At 55.2% G+C, this 25,392-nt stretch overlaps 7 protein-coding genes across 7 annotated transcripts; 3 read left to right on the top strand and 4 right to left on the bottom strand.

Annotated features, from left to right (window-relative positions):
• Positions 1-1,844: 1,844 nt before the first annotated feature.
• Positions 1,845-5,408, top strand: PG985_002319 (uncharacterized protein; the record flags this gene model as incomplete). Its single annotated transcript, XM_066822088.1, has 5 exons — positions 1,845-1,867; positions 2,262-2,397; positions 2,537-2,671; positions 3,673-4,087; positions 4,144-5,408. 5 exons carry the CDS (start codon positions 1,845-1,847, stop codon positions 5,406-5,408), a joined length of 1,974 nt encoding a protein of 657 aa, XP_066689520.1.
• A 1,736-nt stretch (positions 5,409-7,144) lies between these two features.
• PG985_002318 (glycylpeptide N-tetradecanoyltransferase) lies at positions 7,145-8,424 on the bottom strand (the record flags this gene model as incomplete). The annotated part of the gene is made up of 2 exons (XM_066822087.1): positions 7,145-8,068; positions 8,260-8,424. The coding sequence occupies 2 exons, from the start codon at positions 8,422-8,424 to the stop codon at positions 7,145-7,147; spliced, it is 1,089 nt and encodes a 362-aa protein (XP_066689519.1).
• Positions 8,425-12,725: 4,301 nt separating this feature from the next.
• Positions 12,726-14,339, top strand: PG985_002317 (uncharacterized protein; the record flags this gene model as incomplete). Its single annotated transcript, XM_066822086.1, has 2 exons — positions 12,726-13,987; positions 14,054-14,339. The coding sequence occupies 2 exons, from the start codon at positions 12,726-12,728 to the stop codon at positions 14,337-14,339; spliced, it is 1,548 nt and encodes a 515-aa protein (XP_066689518.1).
• Positions 14,340-16,423: 2,084 nt separating this feature from the next.
• On the top strand, positions 16,424-17,529 carry PG985_002316 (uncharacterized protein; the record flags this gene model as incomplete). Its single annotated transcript, XM_066822085.1, has 2 exons — positions 16,424-16,725; positions 16,803-17,529. 2 exons carry the CDS (start codon positions 16,424-16,426, stop codon positions 17,527-17,529), a joined length of 1,029 nt encoding a protein of 342 aa, XP_066689517.1.
• A 221-nt stretch (positions 17,530-17,750) lies between these two features.
• On the bottom strand, positions 17,751-19,435 carry PG985_002315 (alpha-1-3-glucanase/mutanase; the record flags this gene model as incomplete). Its single annotated transcript, XM_066822084.1, has 2 exons — positions 17,751-17,921; positions 18,017-19,435. The coding sequence occupies 2 exons, from the start codon at positions 19,433-19,435 to the stop codon at positions 17,751-17,753; spliced, it is 1,590 nt and encodes a 529-aa protein (XP_066689516.1).
• Positions 19,436-22,497: 3,062 nt separating this feature from the next.
• Positions 22,498-22,818, bottom strand: PG985_002314 (uncharacterized protein; the record flags this gene model as incomplete). The annotated part of the gene is made up of 1 exon (XM_066822083.1): positions 22,498-22,818. The coding sequence occupies one exon, from the start codon at positions 22,816-22,818 to the stop codon at positions 22,498-22,500; it is 321 nt and encodes a 106-aa protein (XP_066689515.1).
• A 1,424-nt stretch (positions 22,819-24,242) lies between these two features.
• PG985_002313 (uncharacterized protein) lies at positions 24,243-24,974 on the bottom strand (the record flags this gene model as incomplete). Its single annotated transcript, XM_066822082.1, has 2 exons — positions 24,243-24,756; positions 24,826-24,974. The coding sequence occupies 2 exons, from the start codon at positions 24,972-24,974 to the stop codon at positions 24,243-24,245; spliced, it is 663 nt and encodes a 220-aa protein (XP_066689514.1).
• Positions 24,975-25,392: the final 418 nt, after the last annotated feature.

Here is a 25,392-nt window from a genome sequence, read left to right as displayed (position 1 = left end):
AGTCCTTGCTCAGGACATCACCAACAAACTATACTCGACCTCTCCGCTCGACGGGCGAAAAGTGAGACTGGATACGTAACGGTTGGAGCGTTTAAGTTGGCGACGTTAAGCCACGTGGGAAGATGGCACAATAGACCGGCTCTAAGGTTGATACACACCCTGACTTTAACATGACGTTTGATAGAAAGTTTATTAGTAACGCTAGGTACAGCTGGACTTATTCTGGGGTAACGGGTTGTTGATAACCACTGCTACTTGCTACCAGAGGCTGACATCGGCTGGTTGATCTAAGTTAGGTATATCGCCGAAAGTTTTTGTAGTGCTCTGCCCCTACCTAATGCTAGTACTGTAGGCCGGCGATCTTTCAAGCACGCCCAGACAACTCACGCAAGCAATTGCGGGACAACATACTATGTAGTAGCATTTCTTCATGATGCTGAAACCGCGGTGGGCTAGACGCGGGGCCCCGATGCAACTCGAGCATCCCTCCAGATGCGGTGTAAGGAAGACAGTCATGTCATGGCGTTAATATAACCAGATAGGCAATCGTAAGCCGGCGGGAAGAGACATGACTTGGAAAGTCCACCAGATTGGTGGGTTTTAGAGTATGCATGTCTCTGCACGAGCTGCCTTATCTTCACCTGTCTCTATCAAATTGCATCGGCTGTTGGGTTGCACTTGGACAATGAACGATGTAGATGACGTACAAGCGCGGGCGTCTGGTGCTGCCTGCCCCGCAACCCAGATTGATTGGCTTCAATGGATGCCCAAAATACAGTACCTACCCCCCAAACGCCAACAATATGCCATCTACTTTGTTGTTAGTGAGTCTATGCAATTGACAGGCATGGATGTGATGTTGGATGCTTAGGAATTACCCAACCGACAAGGTGGCTTGCTACCACGGCCCTAACAGGCATGGCATGGCATTTTCTATTCACCGTTAGCGAGCATGAATAACGCTGCCAGCCACCTCTCGGGCCCTAGTCCAGGTCGCTTTCAGGTGGTTGGGGGGTTGCTATCAGCTTTGCCCTCACCGACTCGCCGACATCGTGCCAGAAGGTGCGTGTGTATATCCACCAGCATGCACCTCTGCGACCTGGGATGTTCCTCACCGACGATTAGGGCTCCCTCATCTGCATAGGTGCCCTATAAGAGTGGCATGTAATCGCCCTCGCAAGCGCTGGGAAATACCTCAAGAGCCCGCGAGTGTGTGTGTGTGCTCTGATTAAACCGTTTTGTGCAATGCCCTTGTGCCGGTCTTGCCGGGCAATCCAGTCAAATGAGCAAGGCGAAATGAGGGTGTAGAAATCCGCAAAGTAGGTATGGACCTGAATGCATGTGGTCAGTAAAATTATGCCTGCCAGGTAGGTCAAGCCGCCGGTGTGCCCAACTAATCTGACCAGACATCCCGGTCGCTCATGTCCCTAAAAGCTGCACAGGCTACCTAGCTGCTTGCTGCTAGGCCCGCAGATGCCGCCAAGTGAGCCGAGAGAGAGGTTAGGTTAGGTACAGTAGCTCAGCACTTTATTAGAGAGCACTCAGCTACTGTAGGTAGCGTTGGAAAGGGAGACCAGACACACACACACAGAGAGAGAGGGAGAGTAGGTAATCAAGTAATGTCGTAGAGACCCGAGCTTCCCCAAATTTGAAGCTCCAGCTTTCTTTTCCCCAATCGCCCCTTCAATCCAGAAATTTGATCCAGTCCAATCTACACTCCATACAACCTCTGATAAGGAGAGCGACGACGACATCTTCGCGACCTGCTCCAGAAGGAATACATCGAGCATATTGGCTTCATCCTTCGTCCGCTGCCAGCTCCATCCCACGCAACTACCGCCAAAATGGGCAGCTTTGTTTTCAAGTGGTGAGTCCGCATGCGATGCGCGCATCCAGCTTTTATCCAATCTACATCCCCATCTCTTGCCCTCCCCGCCCGCGAGAGCTTGGACTTGAAGCGCCGCGATTTGATAGGCAAGAATCTACCATCCGCCGTCGCAATGCGCGCGCGCGCACTCACGATGGCCCACAATCTGTCAAAGTCCCTCCTCGTCAGCCCGGGGTTCCGTGACCTGAAGGCAGATGCGCCGCCTCCTGGTGTCTAAGACATTCCCCGAGAGCCTTAACCCACGCCCGGTCGAGAGAGTTTGGGGCCTCCTTCAAGCACGCGCATCTCGACGACGCAGACTTAAGCATTTGTTTCGTGCCGCATCTTTGGGATTTCGGACCTCAAGGCTGACAAGACCGTTGCTTTATTCTAGGGAGCATCCTGCTTCCGAAGTCTACGTGACCGGCACCTTCGACGGGTGGAAGAAGACGGAGAAGCTCGACAAAGTCGGCAACCACTTTGAGAAGCTGGTCCAGCTCGAAGACGTCTCGCAGAAGATCGACTACAAGGTTCGTAGGCCAATATCTATATCCTTGTACTCAATCTCGTATGCGCGCCGCCCGCGCATTTCCCGTCTTGCGACCCAGCCAATACCGCACCGGATACTCTTCCCGCCTCGGTACCTGCGTTGCGCGAAGTTTCCGAAAGTCAGAAACAGGCACCCTGGGCACTTACGCAGCAGTCTGGAGGCGCCAGCAGGACGTGGTCAGCCCTGCCAGTGAAGCATGCCAAGCCAACGAGTTCCGAGTGTCAAAGCTGACGCGGCTGGTTCGGGAGCTGTCTGTGTGTTGCTTGCGGCGTACTGCGTATTAGCAGCCTTTCGCAAGCTTGTGCCCCCTTTCGTATCGTCTCTTTCTGCCTGTTCTACGCATACCACAACTATCACCTGCGGTTTCTCGCCCATATTGCGCCTCAGTAGGCAGCATTTTCCTATTTTCGTTGTATGATTTCATTTGCTAGCGGGCGGATACCTTGCTCGTGGTACATGACGTTAGGCGGATTGTGCAACTTCTTATGGACCGCAATGCCAATTTTGGACCTGCTCCCACCCAGCCTGGAGATTTGCAGTGGTGCGGCGGAGTTGCTGATAGGTCAATGGGAGGGTGCTAGCCCAGAAACTTGAACAAGGATTCGAGGATCATGTGCGAAACAGGGCAGATCAATAATCAATCGACGGGCTGGGAGGCTAGTCCGGCGATAGGCTACCAGGGAGCTTGGTCCTTTCGTGAGCGCGCACGGTTTGGGGACAGGCGCGGCACACCCCTACCCAGGATGACGGAAATACCGTCATAGTTTGACAATTTCTCGGCCCTGATAGTCCTGGTTGTATAGGGCACTGGAACACGAGGGGCAGCGGCTGCAAATGACGCAGTCCTGTCCTCTCGTGTGCACCCCATGTCAGTTTCTCAAGCAAAGCACCAAGCATCAAGCATCAGGCGTCGTTTGGCTGCTCGTACCCCCCCGGTCATTCCAGATCATCGCTTAGCCGCATCGTGTTTGTTGTGATTACCCTACCCTTTGCCAATAGAGTGGGCAGTTGGTAGTTTCATTTCCCTGCGCAGTCATTTCCGGCCCTGGCCTTCTTTTCTTTATTCATTCCAAAAAACAAACCGCACTTTCTTGTCTTAAACACGACTGTCTCGTTTTAGCACTACACTTTTTTTCTCTTCGACACTCGAATCAACGCCATCGAGTGTCTTACTGCTATATACCTATTTTTACCAACAAGAACAAAACTCGGAACGGGTTCGGCCTAAACTAACCACCATTCCGTTTCAAAACAGTTTGTTGTTGACGGCGAGTGGACTACCGACCACACTGCGCCCAAAGAAACCGACGCGAGCGGCAACGAAAACAACGTACTCACCACAGATCGCATCATCAAGGAAGCCCCTGCATCCACCTCCATGATGAGCTCAGCCGCCCCCGAATCAACAACCGCGGCCCTCGCCGGCAATGCGCCATTGGAGAACAAGAAGGAGGGGAGCACCGAGTCTATCCCCGGTACCTTCCCGGAGACGCCTGCTGTCGACTCTGGCAACCAGGAGTTCAAAGTGAACCCCATGCCCGCCGTACCCGGTGCTGTTAACCCTGTGCAGCTTGCACCGGGCGAGAAGATCCCCGACCACCTGGCCAGCGGAAGCACCGCCACAAACAACGTGGATCTGGACCCCAAGTCCTATATGACGCCCGACGAAGGTGAGCTTCCAAAGATATTGGACTTATTCGCCATGCAGGATGCTAATGATTTATAGTTGCTGCCGCTGCCTTCTTGTCTTCTGCTGCTCCCGCTTCTACCACTGCAGCCTTGGCGGCCGAGGCTCCCTTGGAGAACCCCTTGGAGGTTAACAAGGTGCCCGCGGTTGTGAAGGAGAGCCAAGAGAAGGCTCATGTCGCGCCCGAGGCAAGCGCCAACCCCGCTGAGGTGAAGGAGAAGGCCAACCTCGAGGAGGAGCTGTTAGAAAAGGTGAAGGAGGCGCCATCGACCTCCGAGGGCACTGCTGGCGAGGGCACCGACAAGACGGAGAACACCGTCACGGCCGAGGAAGCGGCTGCATCCGTTGCCGCCGCTGCCACCGCTCTTGGTGGTGCCGCCCTGGCTGGAGCCATTGCGGCCAAGGATGTAGCGGCTGAGAAGGCTACTGCCGCCGCTGCCACCGCGCAGGTGAGCGCCACCGAGGCTGCCACTCAGCTGCCCGACTCCGTCAAGGAGATGCTGCCCGAACCCGCGCAGTCTGCCATTGCCTCCAAGGAACAGGAACAGACGATCCCCAAGGAGCAGACAATCCAGGAGGTTTCCCCTTCAGTGCCCGTCGAGGTGAAGCAGTCGATCGCTGAGTCTGGCGAAAGCCCCGAGGCCGCTGCCAGCACCCTCGCCGTCGCCGAGAAGAAGGTCATGGAGGCCGAACTCTTGAAGGAGGTGGAGCCGACAGAGACAGCCGCTGAGGCGTCGACGGAAAAGGCTGCCGAGGCACCTAAGCCATCGCAGACGGAGGTGTCCGACAAGGCCGCTATCGTCGTACCGGTCTTTGAGGAACCCGAGCAGGCCACCAAGCCCGAGGTTGTGAAGGTCACTGATAGTGCACTGGAGAACACGGCAGCTGAGAGCGCTGCTCCTGCCCCCGTCGTGCCTGCTGCGACGGAAGCCAGCCCTGCCGCTGCTGCCAACGGAGCCGCGGCCGCTTCCGCTATCGACCCTACGACCGAGGCCAAGCCTGCGACTGAGGTGCCTTCTGCTGAGGCTACCACGACTGAGCCCTCTACTAAGGAGCCCGCCGCTAAGGAGCCCGCTGCTGAAGAGTCCGCTGCTAAGGAGCCCGCTGCTACCGAGGCCACCACTACTGAGCCCGCTGCTACGGAGTCCGCGGCCAACACCGAGTCTACCTCTACCAAGGCTGCGGAGGGCAAGACCTCAGAGGACAAGACTGCGGAAAGCACCAACGGCTCCGCGGACAAGAAGAAGAAGAACCGATTCAGCACCTTCTTCCAGAAGCTTAAGCCGGGCAAGAAGTCGACGTAAATAGATTCGCTGTTTCGTGTTGGGTGTTTTTGCTGGGCCTATTATTGCCAGCAAAAGTGCCATGGGCTTGGTTTCCTGCTTGGTCTTTCGATAGTTAATATGATTCCCCCTCGTGCCCGTAGGCAGAGCAATTGAAATTCGTTCATGTTCTTTGTCCGTCTAGGTTTCTTGTATGTATGCATCCATCGTGGCTGATATGTTGTCATCAGGTTACTCTAGTGATTTGCCACATACTTCGTGATGCTGGTGTCAAGTGTGATGACCTATGTATCTATACTAGGGAGTAACAGATCGTTGGAACGTCAGCTACCTGGCATAGTGGTTTAATTGTATGTAGTTGGGCAACACATTTCCAGCTGCATATCCGACGATTGTTCTGATTCATGCTGCGCAGTACATGGGGCAGGAGGACCGGACCACCTCTGGGTTTGTCGACTGCCGTTAAACTGCCGTTAAAACTGGAAGCTAACTACATACATGTAGGTGAAAGCGAAGTGCTTGCACTTGATTCGTAGATTGTCTCACCCTATTCGTACGACATGTCAGTTCGTACGAGCTGTGCCCTACCGGACAAAACCTTCAGCAAACAGAATAGCATTGGGTAGACGCTTCTCATGAAATGATTTTGTCAAAGATCAAGAGAAAATAAATGCAAAAAATTCAGGTCAATGCGAGAATCGAACTCGCGTCTCGGGAAGAATTGATTTTGATGTGGTCAAAATCCCACGTGCTAACCCCTACACTAATCGACCTGTGAGACTAGGTGATCAAGCAGTCGACTGCTGATCTTCGGAGACAAATGGTCGGTAACGGAGTATATGACGGCCACATAAAATACCCACCCGACTCTGCCTTACAAAACCAACAACATAGCTACTATCATTGGATGATGACGCACGCCTACATGCATTGGACTGCATCTGCTACATGCACTTGTTGGCTCCCTCCTCCTCAACTTGACACCCAATTATGAGGTTTTCCACCATTCGAGTCTTTGACTTATCGGCCCCGGATCCATTTCATGTGTGTAGTATCCCCGAGCAGAAGCCCCGAGCAGCCCGCTGTTCGTCGCAATCTATCTAGGTTTAAGGCTCTTGTCGTGATAAACTGGCTTATCAAGAAGGGGCTTGCTTCCCTGCCATAGGTTTGTACATACTCTACAATTGGCTGTATGCACTGCAATGTAAACAGACTCGTTATAACTTCGGCTCTCCTAGGTGGGTTGAAACAATGTTATCTAGAATGTCCAAGCGACTATGAGACGCTCTTCGTATGAGTTCGTGGTGTGCTTGCTGATCTCATGGGCAACAGGAGGATGTACGCGCAACATACTATTTACCCACGGCAGGTCGTTTACAACGCAGGTCCATATACCCTCTATAAACCGACGGACAAATTTCGGCGTTCAACACTGATAGGCCACTGCCGAATTGGATTTCGCTAGGAGACCATGGCAGAACACGATATTCAATGGAAAACGGATCTCCGGGTGTTGGTGGGCAATCCAGCGTATCATTACAGATGCATGGTGGCGAATCTAGAACATCCAGAGAGGAATTGGGTCGGTATTTCCGTCGCAAACTCGAGCGACTGGGTGGAACGATGTTTTATTACCGGAGGAGACCTTGGAGGGGCGAGGGAGAGACTCCGCTCGACAACGGCCGACCACGACTGGCCACTGGCTGTCATGCATGCCATGCCCCTTCGAAGCTCGTATGTGCATGTGTGTGTGTCTACTACCGTCCGCTCGTACTGCTCGGCCTCTCTTCGTCGGTGAACCACTCCCCCAACACGCCATTGAACCAGTCGGCCCTCTGCTGGATCGGCGCATGCCCCATCCCCTCGACCACGATGCATCTGGCCGGCCGCAGTTCTGCCATCAGGACCCGCCCCAGCTCTACCGGCATCATGCCGTCCGCATCGCCATGCAGCACCAGGATGCGCTCCCGCCCCACCTCGTCGCCCAGCGACCGGAGTTGCTCCGCGTCCAGGGCGTGTCGGGCCGCCGCCAGCGTCTGCATCCAGTGGCCTGTCCGCGTGACATGGCCCGCGCGGTGCTTTGCGATCTCGCCCGCGGCCCAGAGCTCGTAGTTAGTGCCGAACCTCGGCACTGCGCCGCGGCTCTTGTCCCTTTCCTCATGGCCCGGGCGGCTCTCGTCGTCCACTGCGTCCACATGGTCGTCGACGACGATGCCGTCGTCCGCCGGCGGCGCAGCAGCGAGCCACGCCTCCGGGAAGCAGCCCCGCGCGACGTCCCGGATTTCCGCCTCGAACGTCTTGGGCGCCACCGCGGCCCAGATGTGACGCAGGTGCTCCGGCCACGAGCCCGTCCGGACGAAGCGCGGGCACGTGGACCAGAGGGCCAGGCGGGCGATGCGCTCCGGCGCCTCGCGGGCCACGGCCTGGGCGATCATGCCGCCCAGGCTGCCGCCGCCGACGTGCAGGGACCGCGGCGCCGTCCATTTTACGTGGTCCGCGACCTCGAGGAGGTCCTGCGCCAGCCCGGACGTGGTGTAGCCCGTTGGGGAGAACGGCTTGTCGGACGCGCCGACGCCGAGGTTGTCGACCAGCAGGACCGAGTAGCGGTCTTTGTGCAGGTGGCCGAAGTGGTGTGTCTGGCGCTGCCAGTCGGCCCTGGTTACGCCCAGGCCCCCTATGAGCTACACCATGGGAATACCATTCATGCAATTTTTAGCAAGCCTTCGTTCCTTGATTCACCACGTGATGATGGATTGATTTCGCATCGTGATTTGATGGGGACAAGGTGGGCGGGCAAAATTATTACTACTAAAGATAGGACCTCGGAGCTTTTTGGCGACAAACGACGGATGAAGATGGAAAAATAGCGTACCATCATCTTGATCGGACCGTTACCGTGGATCTCCCAACTCACGTTGTGAGGACCGCCTCGGGTGGCGCCCACTGGCAGGAGCCCGCTCTGGTGCGGTCTGAGCTTCCAGACTGCCGTCTCGAAAGCCGGGTGGCGCGTGATCTGGGCCACTGTTGGGAATCGCATCGTTTATCGTACCAGGACGTTTGCTTGCCCACACGATATGTATGGCATGGAGGGAGATTACTATTCCCTTTTTTCTCGTGAATCTCTCCTTGGCTTTTCTTGGAAAAGAATCTATTGAGCTGCAGCAACACGAATGTAGCGAAGAGTGCGGTTGCGTATGGACTCCGGTAGCTACACGTACGTCAGATCACTCTGGATCGTATGACTGGCAACTGGTGTCGTCGAAATATTGGTTAGGCCCGCCAAGCACCGGCCATAGTAAGCAAGTCCGGCGGCGGGCCCAGTCGGTCGAACTGCTCCGAGCCTGCCAAAGAAGAGAAAGAGAGAGAACCGGCAATGTGCTCATGGTAGTTTCGGTGACGATTGGGGGGCGATGTCATCAGCGTGCCTCTGGCTTGATTGAGATGGTGCAAGCCGAGAAGTCCTTCATGCCCAGCAACATCAGCAATTCGTCTTTGCGACGAACCCCGAACATCCAATGCCAGACACATGTAGACGATGCGCAAGACTCAGTTTACAGGTCTATTTCCGAAATATCTGAATCATCTTGTCTATATTACATTTGTAGATGTTTTGGTGATGCTACGTTAGTGTACCGACTTCACTTACAGAAAGTACCCGTTTGCACACTTTCCAAGTTGTATAGGGCGACAAACGAACAAATATCATGTTAAACAATCCCACTGTTTCGGTCTAGCGGAAGCTGATAGGGTAATTAATGTTCGCTCATTGCCAACAAGAAGCAAAAATAAAGATTTGTCACAAATAGCAAAAGAAAAACAATCGACGCGAGCAGGATTCGAACCTGCGCTCCCGAAGGAAATAGATACCTAGAATCAAGGATTCAATTCTAGTCTATCGCATTAGACCACTCTGCCATCGCGCCTGTGGTATGTTGTCATTGGACTCGCTAATGAGACCTGAGTAGTAAGATCCCCCACGCGGGAACAAAAAACGAACCAGGAGTTAGCGGATGGGGGAGGTTGGTGTGCTGGTTGGTGCAATTGGTTGTTGCGTCCGTGCCAGTGTGCCAGTCTCTGCTCCAATCTGGCAAGCTGATTGCGCTCAAAAATTTCCTTTTCCTCGAGGCCCGAGCAGTTCTCTCCACTGGTCCACTCTCATGTTCGGACTTTCGGCATGCAGCCTGAATTCAGTTGCAACATCCGGAACCGGCAATTGCATGACCATTGACTGCTATTCGGTGCGGTCTCCAGTCTGGTTTACGGTCAAGCAACGCATGAATTCGCTAGTATAGCCCGCCCGTCCGCCCTCTCATTCACTCTCTTTGCCCACTTCTGCTATCTCTTGAAACGCGGCCTTCGACTGGTCGAGGGGGGTGATTCGTACCGCACCTCCTGGCCTCTTTGCCTCCTGCCTCCTGAGGTTGGGCATGCAACCGAGCGTGAGTGAGCGATTTGATTTTCTAATTCCTCACCGCCCTGCTTGTATATCCGAGCACATCTCGTACCGGGGAAGGGGGGAAGGCGCGTGTAATAGAGTTCAGAGATGATCTGTGGAAACATTCGAAGTGAGATGTTGAAACAAAATGGCTGCGAACAGAGATTCATTCTACGTCTCTGCGTCGGAGTAGAGGCCTGCTATGTAACCCATTTTCCCATGGCCTCCATGTCGCCAAGCTGCCAAGGAGCCTGGGGAACGCCCCAATGCTTCTCTTTTCTTACGTCAGCCGCCTCTGATTTGCAGGCGATCCTCTCGTGAACGTGGTACTAGGTTCATATGCCAAGATGCAATTGCAAACTTTACTAATAATATCCGGATGGTTGATGTGACCCCCAGGTCCTAGGAGCAGGAGGACATGCCCCTGCGCAGGAAGAATATTTACCCTCATGGCTCATCTGACTAAGAACCGACCTAGGAAATGTGCAATACAACCAACGCGGATGGCCACCCGTCCAACCCAAATGTCGGGCAACGTTGAACGGCCTTTTCCTCTGACACTAGCCGGCCTTGGTAATCCGCCATGTAACCAGTCTGGTGGTATCAACAGCGTTTTTACACCCACGTGTAGGTGAGAGAGATGTTTCGCACACAGCTTGGCAGGCGGTCGACTCCGGACCCTTCGCGCGACGACCCTCCGACCTCGAGGCTGGGAGACCTACCCAGATGGGTCGTTGTTGGTCGTGCTCATCGTGCCCGTTATCCAAAATTGGGCCAGCCAGACGGGGGTGATTTGTAAAACAGTGATAATTCGAATGACAATTGGAGTCTGACAATTGCTCAGATCTTGCGCTACTGCACCTGCTAATCTTAGTGGATGCTGCTCTAACATCCAAACCCGTACTTGTAGGGAGGGGAGGGCAGGGGCAGGGGAGGTATGGACAGGAATAATGAATCCGAACCCATCTGCAATAATACTGTATTGCGTTCAGCCAGCCAGCGACCAGTTCCGGCCAGGTAGCCTCGGAGGAACGCCGACGACCCCTATGGACTATGGTTGATCTACAGGCTACACGTACGCCTGCTTGCATACATGCCCACTAAGCAGTCCAAATTTCTGCAACGGGCAGCAGATCCCTACTGCAACCATTCATTGCGATCAGACCAGACGTGACCAGCATCAGATGGTTTGTTCATGTCGAGGAGCTGCAGGCTGGCAGGCAGGCAGGCAGGCGGGCGGGAAATCTACCAATCTGGTGCAGGTACCCAGAACGGATTGTCCCTAGCCGTCCGGTAGTAGGTTGGGATGTCATCCCCTTATCCATCTGGACGGATCTCCCGGCAAGCCGCAACGCAGCTTTTCTGCATCATTAGGCCCGAAAAAGTTGGAAGGGGAGAAGGCCACCTCGCTTCATGACCAAATAGCGAGACGGGGACGGGCACAAGTGCGGTTTTGCAGTGGGACCAGGCCAGCCGGTTATTGCGCCGGCCTTGGTACAAGTGAGCGATTACGTTTGAAATTGGGCGTTGCTGTGCCTGTGTGGTCACTGGTAGGTCGTGTACGGACAGTGGTATGTAGTTGGAAATGAAATCAATCCAATCCATTTGAACCAGGATGGAAAAAAGCCCGACATGTTCTACCCCACGTTCCAAGGCGTGGGGGAAAAAGGGCCCTCGCGCAAGCCAAGACAGTTACAAGCGCGCGAGTCAGGATTCTTCATTGTGTACATGATATTCTGCTGCAAGCAATGCTTAGCATTGACTTGGGGTGAGGCTCCCGCCAAGAAACCTTCGCGGGGGGTGGGCAAGAACACGGGCGGTTCTTGGGCTGGGCAAAATGGAAGCTTATGTGGACTTCGACCAGCCAGTCAACCAGTTCGAGCTGCCAATCTTGCCAATCTTGCTCATCCTCGGCCAACTTCCGCCCAAGCCAGCCAGCAAGCAAGCATAAAAAAAAAACATCAGATGGCAGTGACGTCTGTCCGTCCTCGCCTCGCGTGAGAGAGAGAGCCCGTGTTGCCCGTTCCGTCCATTCGCTTGCATGTTTTGCCGCTGATGCCCAGTGTCGGGCTTAGTTGCTGGTATTGGTCATCTTGCAACATGGGATCCCAAGATCCGAGGCAAAAAAGCAAAAACTGGAGGCCGGCGCTCTGTGACTCTTCTGCAGCCTGCACAGAAGGTCGCGGAGTCGCCCCGCAATCGCGCGAGTCGGCGGTGGGTCGGGATCCAGCCGCTACCAGCGGACTCGCCGAGAAAGCACCGCTCTGTGGGAAACATTTGCACAAGTACCAATCCTCGCGACAGGGCACTGGATTGTATGACACGAGACTACCGTGAAGAGCCTAGTGCCCTAGCTTCTGCGCTCGCTTCGGGCATAGGAGTAGGAGCGACAGTGGCCTCACTCCTCACCAGCTACCCAAAGCACCACCCAAAGCACCCAGCACCCTGCCTTGCTGCTGCCGGCTTGCCATGCGACCACCGCAAACACTACGAAACATAACGTACCATTCATCTGGACGAGCCCCGCCCTATCTCGTCATGGACAGGCCTGTCAGCCCGTCTCCCTCTTGGTGAATCAGGCAAGGATCTTGCTCAACATTCCTGTCTCGCTGCTCGTTCCTCCATACGGCTTCTGTGGAGAGCGATGATGTTCACCGACTCAATAGCAGTCCCGTGGGGTTCCAGCCGCCCGTCTGTCGCTCGCTCGAAACGCTTCCAGGGTCCAATCTCAATCTGATGGAGGGGCAGCCGCGATCGAGGAGGCGTAGTCGATCTCCTGAACCCCGAGGACGGACTGGATATTAGAAGGCCTCGTCCCCTCCCGACTTCTTCTCTCTCCCGTCCTCTTGCTTTCTGCTTCATCCCATCCTCCCCAGTCCCTTTCTAACACACGCCGTGGAAAGATGCCTTTCGGACTTACCGGCAGCGCTTTGGCGCGCATGCAGACGGCACTCATCGTCGCCCCCGCCTTCATACTCTTTGGCTATAACCAGGCAGGCCTTGGTGGTCTCCTGACAGAAGATGACTGGGTCAAGACATTTCCCGAGATCGACACCGTCCACGCCAAGGGCGCCGAGAAGTCCAAGAAGTCTACCATCCAAGGATTGGTCGTCGCCGTCTTCGTCATAGGCGCTCTCTTCGGCTCGCTGTCCTGCTCTTGGTCTGGCAACGCCTTCGGTCGCCGCAATGTCATCTTCTTCGCCGCCATCTGCACCCTGATCGGTGAGGTCCTCGAAGCTTCGTCCTTCAGCCTCGCCCAGTTCATTGTCGGCCGAATCATTATCGGTGCCGGTGTTGGCCAGCTGAGCTCCATCGTGCCGGTATGGCTCAGCGAAACCTCGGGCGCCAAGAACCGAGGCCAGACCGTCGTCGTGTCTGGCTTGTTCATCTGCCTTGGTTACGTGCTCGAGTCCTGGATCGATCTCGGCTTCTTCGAGTTCAAGGAGGGCCCGGTCACGTGGCGCCCCCCGATTGCCATCGCCATCTTCTTCTCCCTGGTCCTCATGGCCTCCATCTACATGTTCCCCGAGTCGCCCCGTTGGTTGGTCATGAAGGGTCGCGTTGAAGAGGCACGCCCCCTCGTTGCCATGCTGCGAGGCCACGCGGTGGATTCCCTGGAAGTCAGCTCCGAAATTGCCGGCATCGAGTACTCCCTTGAGGAGACCAGCCACAGCGCGGTCAAGCTTTCCGACATGCTGAAGATGGGCGAGGACAAGCTGGCGTACCGCTTCGGACTCTGCATCCTGCTCCAGTTCTACCAGCAGATGTCCGGCAGCAACCTGATCAGCGTGTACGCAACCATTCTGTTCCAGAACAACCTCGGCCTGGGCAGTGAGCTCGCGCGAGTGCTTTCAGGCGGTGCTCTGACTTGGAAGTTCCTCGCCTCCTTCGTGGCCTTTTTCACCATCGACCGCTTCGGCCGCCGCGCCCTGTTCATGATCTCGGGCGCCGGCATGGCCTGCTGTATGGTAGCTCTCGCCGTTGCCACGAGCTTCCCCGCGGAAAACCAAGCCGCCATGATTGCGGCGGGTTGCTTCATTTACCTGTACAACACGTTTGTGCCTATCGGCTTCCTGGGGGCCAACTTCCTGTACTGCACCGAGATCGCTCCTCTTCGACTCCGTATGGCCATGTCTTCGATCTCTACAGCCAACCACTGGCTTTGGTATGTGCACTTCCTCACCCCTGAAGTTAACGCTCTGAACCCCGTCCAATACTAACCTGTTCGCAGGAACTTTGTTGTTGCCATGGTCACGCCCGTCGCCATCAACACCATCGGCTGGCAGTACTACATCGTGTTTGCCGTCATCTCGGCGTGCATTCCCGTCACCGTGTTCTTCCTGTTCCCCGAGACAATGGGCCGCAACCTGGAGGAGATTGACATGATGTTCAAGGAGTCCCCGTCAGTCTTCGCCACGGTCAGCTTCGCCAAGAACCGGCCTATCGCGATGCCGCAGGAGTACTCGTCGGGCAAGGATGAGAAGGCCGACCACATTGAGTCGGGCTCGAACGCCTAGGCCGTGGGCAGCCTGCGGGGCGGGGGCGCTTTTCGTTTCGGTCGTATAAAGGGCGAAATAGACATGAGAATAGCGAGGCGTATATTTGTTTTTGATTTCCCACGATTACAGGATATGTGGCGGCGGTTGTATATAAAGAGCAGTTGATAAGCTGCGCTCAATAACGAAATCACGATTTGAAATGATGAACTTTTCAGATTCAGGTTCAGGGGCGCGCGTTCGTTCCGATTGTTCTTCGCGATTGTGTGATTATGCACACGGACAGCTTGGCGAACGATAAACCCCGCTTAGTGGATGAGCCGTGTCTCGCCAATGTGCTTGGCGTAAGTCGTCATGTTGCATATCTTACCTATAAATATGGATTATTGCTTCGCCAAGATGATCGATCCAGTATTCGAGCAGAGGCGGCTTGGGTATTCCTTGAGGATGTGAGATCTCTCGTGCTCGGCATTCACTTCACTCTCGAGAAAAAAAACAACCTTATTTGTTGCGGGCGGGTATTCCCGTCCGGCCCAGAAAAGAATCCGCTTCACGCAACGAACACCCGAAATCACCCTCAAGCTCCCCGTATGTACAGGCAGCCACCGAGCACTGGGCTGGCGGCAAAAAGAGCCGTCTCATCTCGCCCGAGTTGACGATGCGGCTCCGCGCCTACGCGCTTGAGATCCAAGGGTTGTCCTGGGACGCGTTTGCCAAATCCACACTGCGCGGCTCGCGCTAAGCGACTTTGAGGGGAGCCCAATGGGGGTTTCTTCTCTTTTCGGAGATGCCTGGCCTAGAAAGGGGAAAATATTGGTTGGGTATGTGTGTATGCCCTTGTGATACTTACAGTGCAGCGCTTGCTTGCCTGTGCACATTATTTCCTTCGGAGGCATGTGTGTGTTTGTGACAGGGCTTGGTTGGTGGTGCGGTACTCTCAAAGCAAGTAAAGCGGTCTACTAACACCCGAGAGTCGTCGATTCTAGGCACTGTGCCTCATGATAATGGCGTATTCAGCACCCCTTTCACGAACATCTTTTCTTGCTTCTGGTGCCGCGCGGGGCTCGTAGCCTGCACAAGGTCGGCGGTCGAGTCTATGGGCTCACTTTTCTCCTGCAGGCGCCAGGATCAGCAGTGGGAGCGAACATAGGGTCTGGAAGGGGCAAAGCAAGTTGACGGCTATGCTGCTGGCTTTTGTCACCCCGGTGGAAAGGGCCAGGAGAAATCGTAGTCATAGACGGCAGACCCCATATGATAGGGACACGCGGAAGGCCATGGAGATCGGGAGTGAGGCCCGGGGGATAACTGCAGATCCTGTTCTCGATCCGACCCTTTTGCTGTTGGCTGCCATCTACGGCCTGATGGCTCTGCTTGGTCGGGTCTGGCAAGGGTTGGTGGCTTGCTACTTGTACAGGCAGAGAGCAATCATAGGCCACAGTCGCCGGCGCATCGTACACGTTTGGAGGATCTCCAGGCAACAGCAGCTTTTCTGGTCTGCCGCGCTCTGGACCTAGTCGCGACGCCACGTTATCCCTTTCCTCCGCTCGACACTAGGGCAGTTGCAGCACTTCTCCTCCACGCCACGGGCTTGAGAGTCGGGCACAGCGACGGGGCTCTTCTTTTTGGACAGAAGCCTGTATAACAAGTCCTGGGGATTATGTCAAATAGTTTTGGGGCTGACACAGGCCCCTACTCCCTGCCTCGCTTTCGGTCATTCTGGTTCAGGAGGGCTTCTGTGGCGTATCAATGTGTCAGAATAAGAACCTTCAGTAGGCATTCACGGCAACGATCATCAAGTAGCCGGATTATCCAAGGCTGTAGGCATTCTTTCGGCTCTTTGTGGCGTGGTTGCCTTCCAGCAAGTTGCCTCAATAGCTAGGGATGCATTCCAGGCGGCCGACTTCCTGGGTCGCCAATGTTACATTGGATGTATGCACAACTCGAATGGCTGCAGAACCAACACATGCGAGGTCCTACTGGGAGATCATAACCACCCCTCTTCCCCAACCGCGTACAACCCCCCTTTATCCTCTCCTCCCATTTGCGTCGCGAGTGTGAACCCCGCCCGAGTTCGTGCATCACCAGCAGCACCCACCGAGCTCACAATGAAGCCCTCCCGCGACAAGAAATCGCTGGCCCGCCAGCATGCCCTGGGCATGTACCGCGCACCCAATGCGTCCCGGTTCGCCATGGGACAGATCCTCCTGATGTTCGAGGCGGGCGCAGTCAGGTGGGCGGACCGGACCCTTCGCGGGCTCAGCAACCGCCAACGCGGAATCTATTGGGGGTTCGGAACGTCCATGGCACCGACCGTCGACCCCACGGGCAGCATCACCGGGAAGATGTACGGCATCAAGAGGGCCGTGGCGCCGTCGGCTCTTCAGCGAGGCATGTTTGCGACTTTTGTGTAGGCCACCCGCGCGACTTCGCTCCCCCCTAATATCCGTCTGTCCTATCGCTCGCTAAACTGGGCTTGGTCTTTAGGAGTCACACGGGCACCGACTATGGTTACGGGAAGAGAATCATCGCCCTTCCCGGCGACATTGTCCGCACCCGGTCGGACTGTGTCCACAACCGCTACGTCAAGATCCCGCCGGGGTTTCTGTGGATAGAGGGAGACGCGGGAGCCCGGAAAAGCTACGACAGCAACCAGTTTGGGCCCATCGCGGTCGGGAACTGCACGGGGGTGGTGCACCATATAGTCTACCCGTTCCGGTACTGGGGCCGGGTGCAGTGGCACGGGTTCCGGGACCAGATCGTCAAGGAGAGGATCGTCACCGACCCCAAACAGCTGAAAGCCCTGGAGGCGAAACAGGCCCACCAGCTCGAGTTCGTCGCCGAGTGGAAGGAGGAGGATCGCATCATCAAAAACATCATAGCGAGAGAAGGAAGGAACACTCGGATTGATGATCTGGCGGCGGCCAGTACCGAGAAAACTGTCCAGTTTCTCCGCGAGGCGAGCGTGAAGCGCGCACAAATGAGAGCGGCGAAGGCAAAAGTCAAAGTCGCCAGCGCGAGTGGCAAACCAGATGATTTCCTCCTGGAGCAATGGCGCACCCGCGGTGGATACCTACGCGTCCTGGAGAAAGATGTGGTAGTAATCATTTTGCCAACCTCCATCAGCGAAGACGACCGAAGAGTCTTAGAGAAGAAGGCGCAGCATGCCAAAGCGAAGACTGGCTGCAGCTACCAGTTTGAGTATATTAATTGACAGACACCAAGGCCAGAAACAAATGAGAAATGAAATGGGCAGGGATGATTTCCGTTGCAACAAGGTCAATATGAGTACTTGTTATTTGTATTATGGACACAAGATAAAGTAATGTATGGCTATAACCCTACAGATGTAGTACGATGTATCCCAGGTGATTTCCCTCCCCTTAACACGACGAAAATGACCGAATATAACCACCACCCCTTGGCAACAACCCCTTAGCAGCCCTGAGCACCCGCTGGGTCCGACCCGCACGCGGACAGGTTATCCGTGTACCCATGGTCCCAGGCGAAGGAGCAGAGGCCGACATAACCGCAGCGCCCGGGCACGTTGACGTTGGGGTAGCCCTTCTGGCCCGTCGAGGGCGGCGGGCTGACGGCGGCGCCGCGCTGGGTGCAGCGGCACACGTCAGTGGGGCAGTAGCCGTAGTGGCAGGCGAAGGAGCAGAGGCCGCCGAAGTTGCCGTCTCCCTCGCCCCCGACACAAACGTCCCCGTTGGAGGGGGAGTCGTCGTGGTGGACGGCGGCGGCGGCGCGGCGGTGGTGGTGGTAGCGGGAGGAGGCGTGGGGTTGTTGCCGCCGGAGCCCGAGCCGCTGTCGCTGCCGACCCAGGCGTTCCAGTTCTCGACGCGGTTGTTGCAGTCGTTGGTGATGGACTGGCCCTGGACCTGGGCCACCTGAGACTGGCCGCCGTTGCGCGAGACGGTGACGACGACGGGGCCGCGGTTCCCGTTGTAGTCGACGCTGCCGTGGTAGATGCCGGAGCCGGGCGCGTTGCGCCACTTGGCCTGAACATCGACGCCGCCGACCGTGACCTTCACGTCGGCGGCCGAGTTGAGCAGCGCCGAGAAGAAGATCTTGTCCTGCACGACGTCGAAGGGCTCCATGTGGGGCTGGTAGTCGGCGTTGCCGGCGGTGCCGCCCGTGCCGCAGGCCTTGCCGGGCTGGGTGCGGAACCAGGTGACGAGCCCCTCCTTGTCGATGGGCGCGGAGCCCGTCTTGTACTTCTGGATGATGTAGGGCAGGAAAGTGCGCCAGCCGTCGTGGGGCATGTTGTCGACGTAGTTGTACGGGGCGTTGCCGGCGGGCGGGGGGCCGAACAGGCCATACTGGGCCGAGTCCAGTGGGCCGATGTAGTGCGACTCGCCGAAGTCGTTCCAGGTGATGATCTCGACGTACTCGGGGTCCACCTCCAGGACCTGCTGCCACCGGTCGTACCAGAGGTCGTCGCCGCGCCAGAGGCGGTTCTTGTTGTAATTGGGCAGGTTGGTGAAGAACCACGGGGACACGGGCATCATGTAGGGCCGGCCGCCCTTGCCGCCCAGCGCGCTGACATAGTCCTTATCGACTTGGTCGCTCTTGTCGCTGGCACCTTCCGGCCAGGCATCCCAGCTGAAGAGCCCGTCGACGCCGGGGGCGGCCGCCGCGCCCTGGGCCCCGAGCGAGGAGTAGTCGGGCATGAAGAAGGCGCTGGTGTTCTGCTTGATCTCGGTCCAGTCGTTCCGGTTGTCGGTGCCCTCAAAGGTGGACACGAGCGGCTGGCCGTTGCGCAGGAAGTAGGCCGACGAGCCCTTGTACAGCGTGATGTAGTCCATGACGTCGCGCTTGTCCCAGGGGCCTTTCCCGCCCAGGTAGTCGAACGAGAAGAAGAGCTTGAAGTTCATCTTCTCGGCCACCGCGAACGCCTTCTGGATCGTCGGCAGGTAAGAGGTATCGCTCACCGCGACGTTCAGCGCAAAGCCATCGATGCCGCTCTTCTGGGCGAGGTCGATGTTCTTCGACCAGTCGTCCTGCGAGAAGCCTGCGACGTTGCCGACCATGAAGTGGGCAAAGACGGATTTGGCCTCGGCCAGTGAGCCGCCCAGAAGGGCAGCCAGCACTGGGAGCGCCTGATGAAGTCTCATGTTGATCCGAAGGTAAGCCTGGGGCTTTTGGCGATTTGGTTGCGACTGTGGAGTGAGGAGGAGGAGAAGTGTCTGATACCGCAGGCGTGACTGACTTATATATACTTCGCGGGTCTGCAGCGATCGATCTCCTGGCTTGGTTCGCTACCCACAACAGGCGGTGACACCGTTCTCCTCTCAGGTGTCAACGTGACTTGAAGATCCAAGTCGAGGATCGAAGATGAAGAAAAAGCACCTATCCACCCAGCTGAGCTCGTGGGGACCAGGGTGTGACAAGCCTCACAGCCTTCCGACAGGGAAGAAATGTGGTTGCTTCGACCACCACCCCTACCCCTAAAGACAAGGATCAGGGTCGGCCTTAGTAAGGCCCGTCCTGCTGGAGATTCGAGCGTTCGTTTCCCCCACAGGTCCTAGGCAACGGCTTACTGCCTCTGAATCAACATCAAACCAGAAACGACTGACGTGCAAGGGACTTTTCCCAACAACATGCACTCTACGCTATTCGGGCGCAACGGGAATAACGACACTGACTACGGTGAGCATCGAGGTCTCGGCTGGGATTGGATCAGTCAGCTCCCTTCGTTGTGCTAGAGGTGGTTAATTCTCTGGAGGCTGCGGGCGAGATTAGTGATGGGCGTCAGCTCCGCCAAATGCAGGGGGAATGACCGGGGCAGCCTGCTTAATCAAGTCTAGCTGCATGGGTGCATGATTAAGAATAGCAACAGCATCGGGAAGGGAAGAGATCGAGGACTACCTAGTGCAACGGTGATGCCAATGCCCCGGGGAGGGGGTTCAACACTTGTTCATTGCTCGGAGGAACTTCTCTGCTTCGGGAGGATTCGTTTCCCTGGAGCAAGTGGTTCTTTCCACTCTCTCGCGGGACGCACCGCTGTTCGATGAAGAATGTCGCCTTACGTGGGCTCCACTAACACTGGGCGAATACCAGCTACCCGTCAACCGTCCGGCGTATCACATAACTCGCCGTCATCGACAAGGACTTGGCGCTGAGAGCCTCATTGTGGTTACGAAATTGCGACGAGTCATACTCCCACCGAAATACCCAGCTAGAAAGGCATTGCAAGTGACACCAAGGCTGTCTCGCCATCAGTAAGCGCGCAGAACCCACATTGGGTTCGGCGGCAGTTCATCGAAATATGTAAATGTGTGTCAACACTCGGTCGGTGAGACTCGTCATGACCCAGGTTTGGTTGATGTTATGGAGAGCATTTCGGGAGGAGTGATGAAGTGGCACGGAACTATTGACTCGATTGTCTGAACTGAGTTAGCAAATGTAAGACAGGCGGCGGGTCTGGCAGGGTTAGAAAGAAGAAAACTGCTGACAAACGTTCCGCTGGGACTGGAGCCCGTATTATACAAAAGGCTGGATGCTATTCCAAGGTGCTCTAATAATAGACGTGCATGTTACTTCATCAATGGTCCTTCCATTGAAGAACCAGTGTACTGTATGTAGCCCGACCACGCTATCAGCGGCGGCTAGTCTTGGTATGCCCCTCCTGTGCCTCAGTGAGTGACCGCGGGGCCAAAAAGATCAGGCCAAAAACGAACGGGATGGGATGATGGCTACTCGCCTTTAATAGCAGGTCAATGATTGGCAGTCCAAAAATGGTCGATATGCTCCAGTGACTCTTGAATGGAGAAAAGAGCAAAAAGAGAAATTGCTGCTCAGTATGAGGCTTGAACTCATGGCCTTCGCATTACTTAAGTATTCTGGTGAGAGAATATTAGTACGACGCTCTAACCAACTGAGCTAACCGAGCATTGGATCCGATCGTTGAGACGATCGGTCGGTGTTGGTTGTTGAAAGAAGATGTGCTTATGGGCGTATATATGGGGAGACTTTGTTCAATTACTTTGGTTGGATCTTGCCCATCATCACTTGGCGCCTACCGAACTTTTTGGCAGCTCTTTGTATGGTTTGTATGGTTTGTATGGTGGGGTAGAGTGCCCGGAGTTTGCTCCGTTGCGATATGACTCCCGTCAAGCCTCACCTTTCGTACAGGAGTAGCGCTGGTGGGTATAGCTTGTCCCTTTTGCGAGCTGACAATCGAATTGCACGGCGTCCTGGTCGCATGGACATCTACAGCCAACAATGTACTGAACTGCTATGCAACAACATGGATCTATCCATCTATCAAACAGCCACTACAAATAGTGGAAGCAAAGTATTGATCTGAAATTCCCATACCACTAATGCCGATCGATTCTCATGTCTCTTACAATTTGGAAGATTACGAGTATAGGACGCCTATGAGATAGATATCAAGGAAGCAATTCGTCATTGCATCCCAACAAATCAGTACCAACGCGATGCACACTGAATGGGTACTGGACTGGAGCAGTGGTAAGGTCAAGACGAGTGAAAGAAGCAGTGGTCGCGATATCTGCATGAGAGTCCAACAGAGTAGAAACTGGGACTTTGCACATATGGCACTCTTGCAGTACAGGCAACTTCCGGTGCTGGCCCAGGACAATTGGAAGGTCAAGAAAATACATTGCACCATCGCAAAAAAGAGAGAAGGCACAGAAACATGAGTAGAAGGACATAATTGCCAATTTGGGACAGCTACCTAGTAGCAACACCAATGATGATTCGTAATAAACACCAAAAAATTTATGCGACGCGAGCAGGATTCGAACCTGCGCTCCCGAAGGAAATTGATATCGCCAGTTCGAGTCAATCACGTTAACCTGTGGATAGTGGGTTAGTATGGAGGCTAGATGGTAATTGGATCGTAAGGTGAAACTAACCACTCCGTCATCGCGCCATTACTTGCTGATGACAAAATCGCGACTATGGGGGTATCTATACATCGTACCGCCGATATCATTCACGTCGCTTTTCTTCACTATGTATTCATGGGGGCACACAACAGCCGAATATGTTGATCCGTACTCACTTGTACAATGGCCAAACGAACATGAAGTGCATGCTCTTGAATTTGTCTAGCCTCATTTTTCTCACTTTACCGAAAATCCTGCAGTTGAGTTGCAGCATTCCGACCAATCAACAGCCCCATTAGGCAATTCCATCCTGCTGTCTGTTAGACCTGGCTCAGCGGCTGCGCATGATACTCCTGTCCTGATACCGTCGGCCTTATTGGAGCCATCGCGTCTCCTCGCTGGCACTCGGCAATATGAACACGGATCTGCCTCTTGTAAGGGGGCTTCTTCTGCTCCTCCGTGGAACTTATGTCCTGCGACCCCGGGCTTATGAGGGTGGTGGCAGTGGTACCGGTGAGCTCGATGAAGCCCGCCGCCGTGATATGATACGTCGACTTACGCACCCGGCCCGTCAAGGGTTCCAATCCTCCATCGAGGCGTAGGTAGAATCTGCAGCTGAGGTAGTGACAGTGACCATGCATCCTCAATTAGCCGGGGACATACCATAATTGACGCGCACATAGAGCCCTCTGTAGCCCACCGTACAAGTGTGTAGCTACATCAGCAAACGATATCCGTCTTTGATCCGTTTACGCTATTGGCTGATAGGTTGGAAATGGTGGTGGCTGACCTTGTACGCTATCATGGTCTCCATGCTGAAAGCGAGCTGTCCAGAATGACAGGCAACGATTTCTGACGAGACTAGGAGATTCAGTGGCGAGACTGACTGCGACCACCCACATAAAGTAGTCATCACTCTAGAGGCCCTTCAGGCCTGAGAGGTGAAGGGGTCCATTGGAGCAGTCAAAGCAGCCGCCAGTATTTAGCAAAGGCATGAGAGTAGAATCTGAGTACACTGCGACATGCTATTTTCACTGATGGTATTACGTGTTAGTAGTAGTAGGGGTACGTATTATGACATGGTGATATAGTGAACTGGAAATACCGGTGGACCATCCTAGGCCAATCACTCCAGACCGTCCGCGACCATGAGCGAAACCTCAAAACTCGAATTACAGCTGGCCGATGCCTAGATGAGAGCAGAAGCACGGGTTCCATGAGTCGGCGGGTCTATGAGATTCCAGCAAATATTGGACTACGATAAGCTGCCGAGTCGAAACCATCGCGAGATCCCAAAGATGAGTCTGTCCGATCACCACGGATTATGCCTCATCAACCACCTCAGGTGATCAGAGACGGATCGGAATGTCCCAGCTGACACCGTACCTTCCTCAGAGAATAACTACACATGGCCAGGCGTGAGGGCCAGCCGAGCTACGCGGCCAAGCCCGGGCCGTTGCATGCAGGAACGCTGCCGGTTCTGCGGTGCTGGGGTCCTGGCAACTTGAACACTTCCCAATCCGAAACAATGCGATTCGACGGATCAGACTGCGACACAAGCCGCCAGGAAGTGCGATCAGACGCTAACCATGAACGCAATTCTAGAAACACACAAGTCTCTGGTGTACGCACCATCATCTCGAACCACATTTGTCGCTACCTGTCCGCCATATCCTGGCTATCATCACTGGGAAATGTGCCATCCCCGTAGACTCGAAAGGGCCGCATCTGCCACGCACATTAGGAGTGGGGGATGGGTGACAGTAGGTAATAAATGGCATTTCCGTTTTCATTACCGAGTCGCTGAGGTTTACGAAATAAATCCAAAGCCGCGAAGTTGTAGACAATCACTCGATGCCAGCTCCGAAAGAAGCTGTTTCATTTTACTGCACAATTAATCCGACAGGTCACCCCTGGCATAAATAGACCGTAGGTGACCATATTCCCAAGGTACGTGGTATTGGATTGTATTAACTATGAACCTCTCGTTGTAGCTGAACAGGCGAGGTTCCCCGGGCGGTAACAGCTCACAATGAGTTGAACTCATCAAGACTTCTCCGGGTTCCTAGAAAAGAACAATGGCGGCCGCCAGACACACAATCATGCCGAAAGGAGCAGCCGAGGCGGCGACACCGGCACCCGTGGGCGCAGTGGTCGTCTTCGAGGAAGATGATGAAGACGAAGAGGACGAGGAATCGCTGCTTTGAGGCTTCTCCGCGGGGGTTCCTGTCTCCTTTCCAGCCTCGGCGCTGCCGGCAGAGGTAGCCGCCGGGGCGGCAGTAATGGAGCCGGAACGAACCCCAGTCAACATGGTGGTGTCGGGAACATCCGTCTCGGTGGAGTGTTCGCCAGACAGGACGGTGGTGCCGGAAGCCTTAGTGGTGCTGGCAGCGACAGCAGCTGTGGTGGATGCGGCGGCCGCCGTCGACGAGGCGGCGGTAGAAGTGGCAGCAACGGCCTCAGTCCCAAAGCCGGGGAGGTAGGTGGGCGAGTAGGATGCAGTGCCCTTGTAGTTACCACAGCCAGGCACATTGGTCTTGGGTGGAGCCCGGCCCCCACCACAATCAAGCAATTCGCATCTGGGACGCGTCAGTATGCATGTAATACATGAATTGGCACTGGACCCCGTATGGGGATGCACAACTTACACCTCGCCAGTTCCCGGCACATACCAGATCATGCTGGCCTCACCCCATTGGTTCTTGGTGGCGGAGGAGACACAACCACCAATGTCTGTTTTGGCCGCAATGGGGGCGGCAAGAAGTGCTGCAACGAGCAGAGCTTGGACGGAGTGCATCGTGATAATACTTGCAAAAGGTGGATCAGACTGTAGTTGGTAACGAATGTAAGGGAGCCGAAGCCGTGGTTGAATTAATGTAAGTATATAAGGCGGTCTTGACCCAAAAGAATGAATGCGATGCAACGGGACAGAGAACAGAGGCAAAAGAACAACAATGAAAATAATCCGGGCCAGACTAGATATATTTATGAACCCATTTGTTTGCCTGTCCAGCTGGCGGCGGCACCGCACACAACAGGCACACCAGTCTTATCCCTTAAATTAAGTACCCTGGCCCAACATTACATTAGGAGGCCGATACAGCTTTAGCGGCGAAAAAAGTTGCGGCCAGGGGCCACGCCGCCTCGTCATCTCGCCAGAAACCTCGCGTACCCGCGGACCGCTATGGGCTTTTGTAATCTTGGTGCTGGCGTCT

Source organism: Apiospora marii (genome assembly GCF_038362585.1).
Source record: "Apiospora marii strain CBS 49790 chromosome Unknown utg000002l_segment0_segment0, whole genome shotgun sequence".
Lineage (NCBI taxonomy): Eukaryota > Fungi > Ascomycota > Sordariomycetes > Amphisphaeriales > Apiosporaceae > Apiospora > Apiospora marii.
This window is presented reverse-complemented; position numbering and strand designations above follow the sequence as displayed.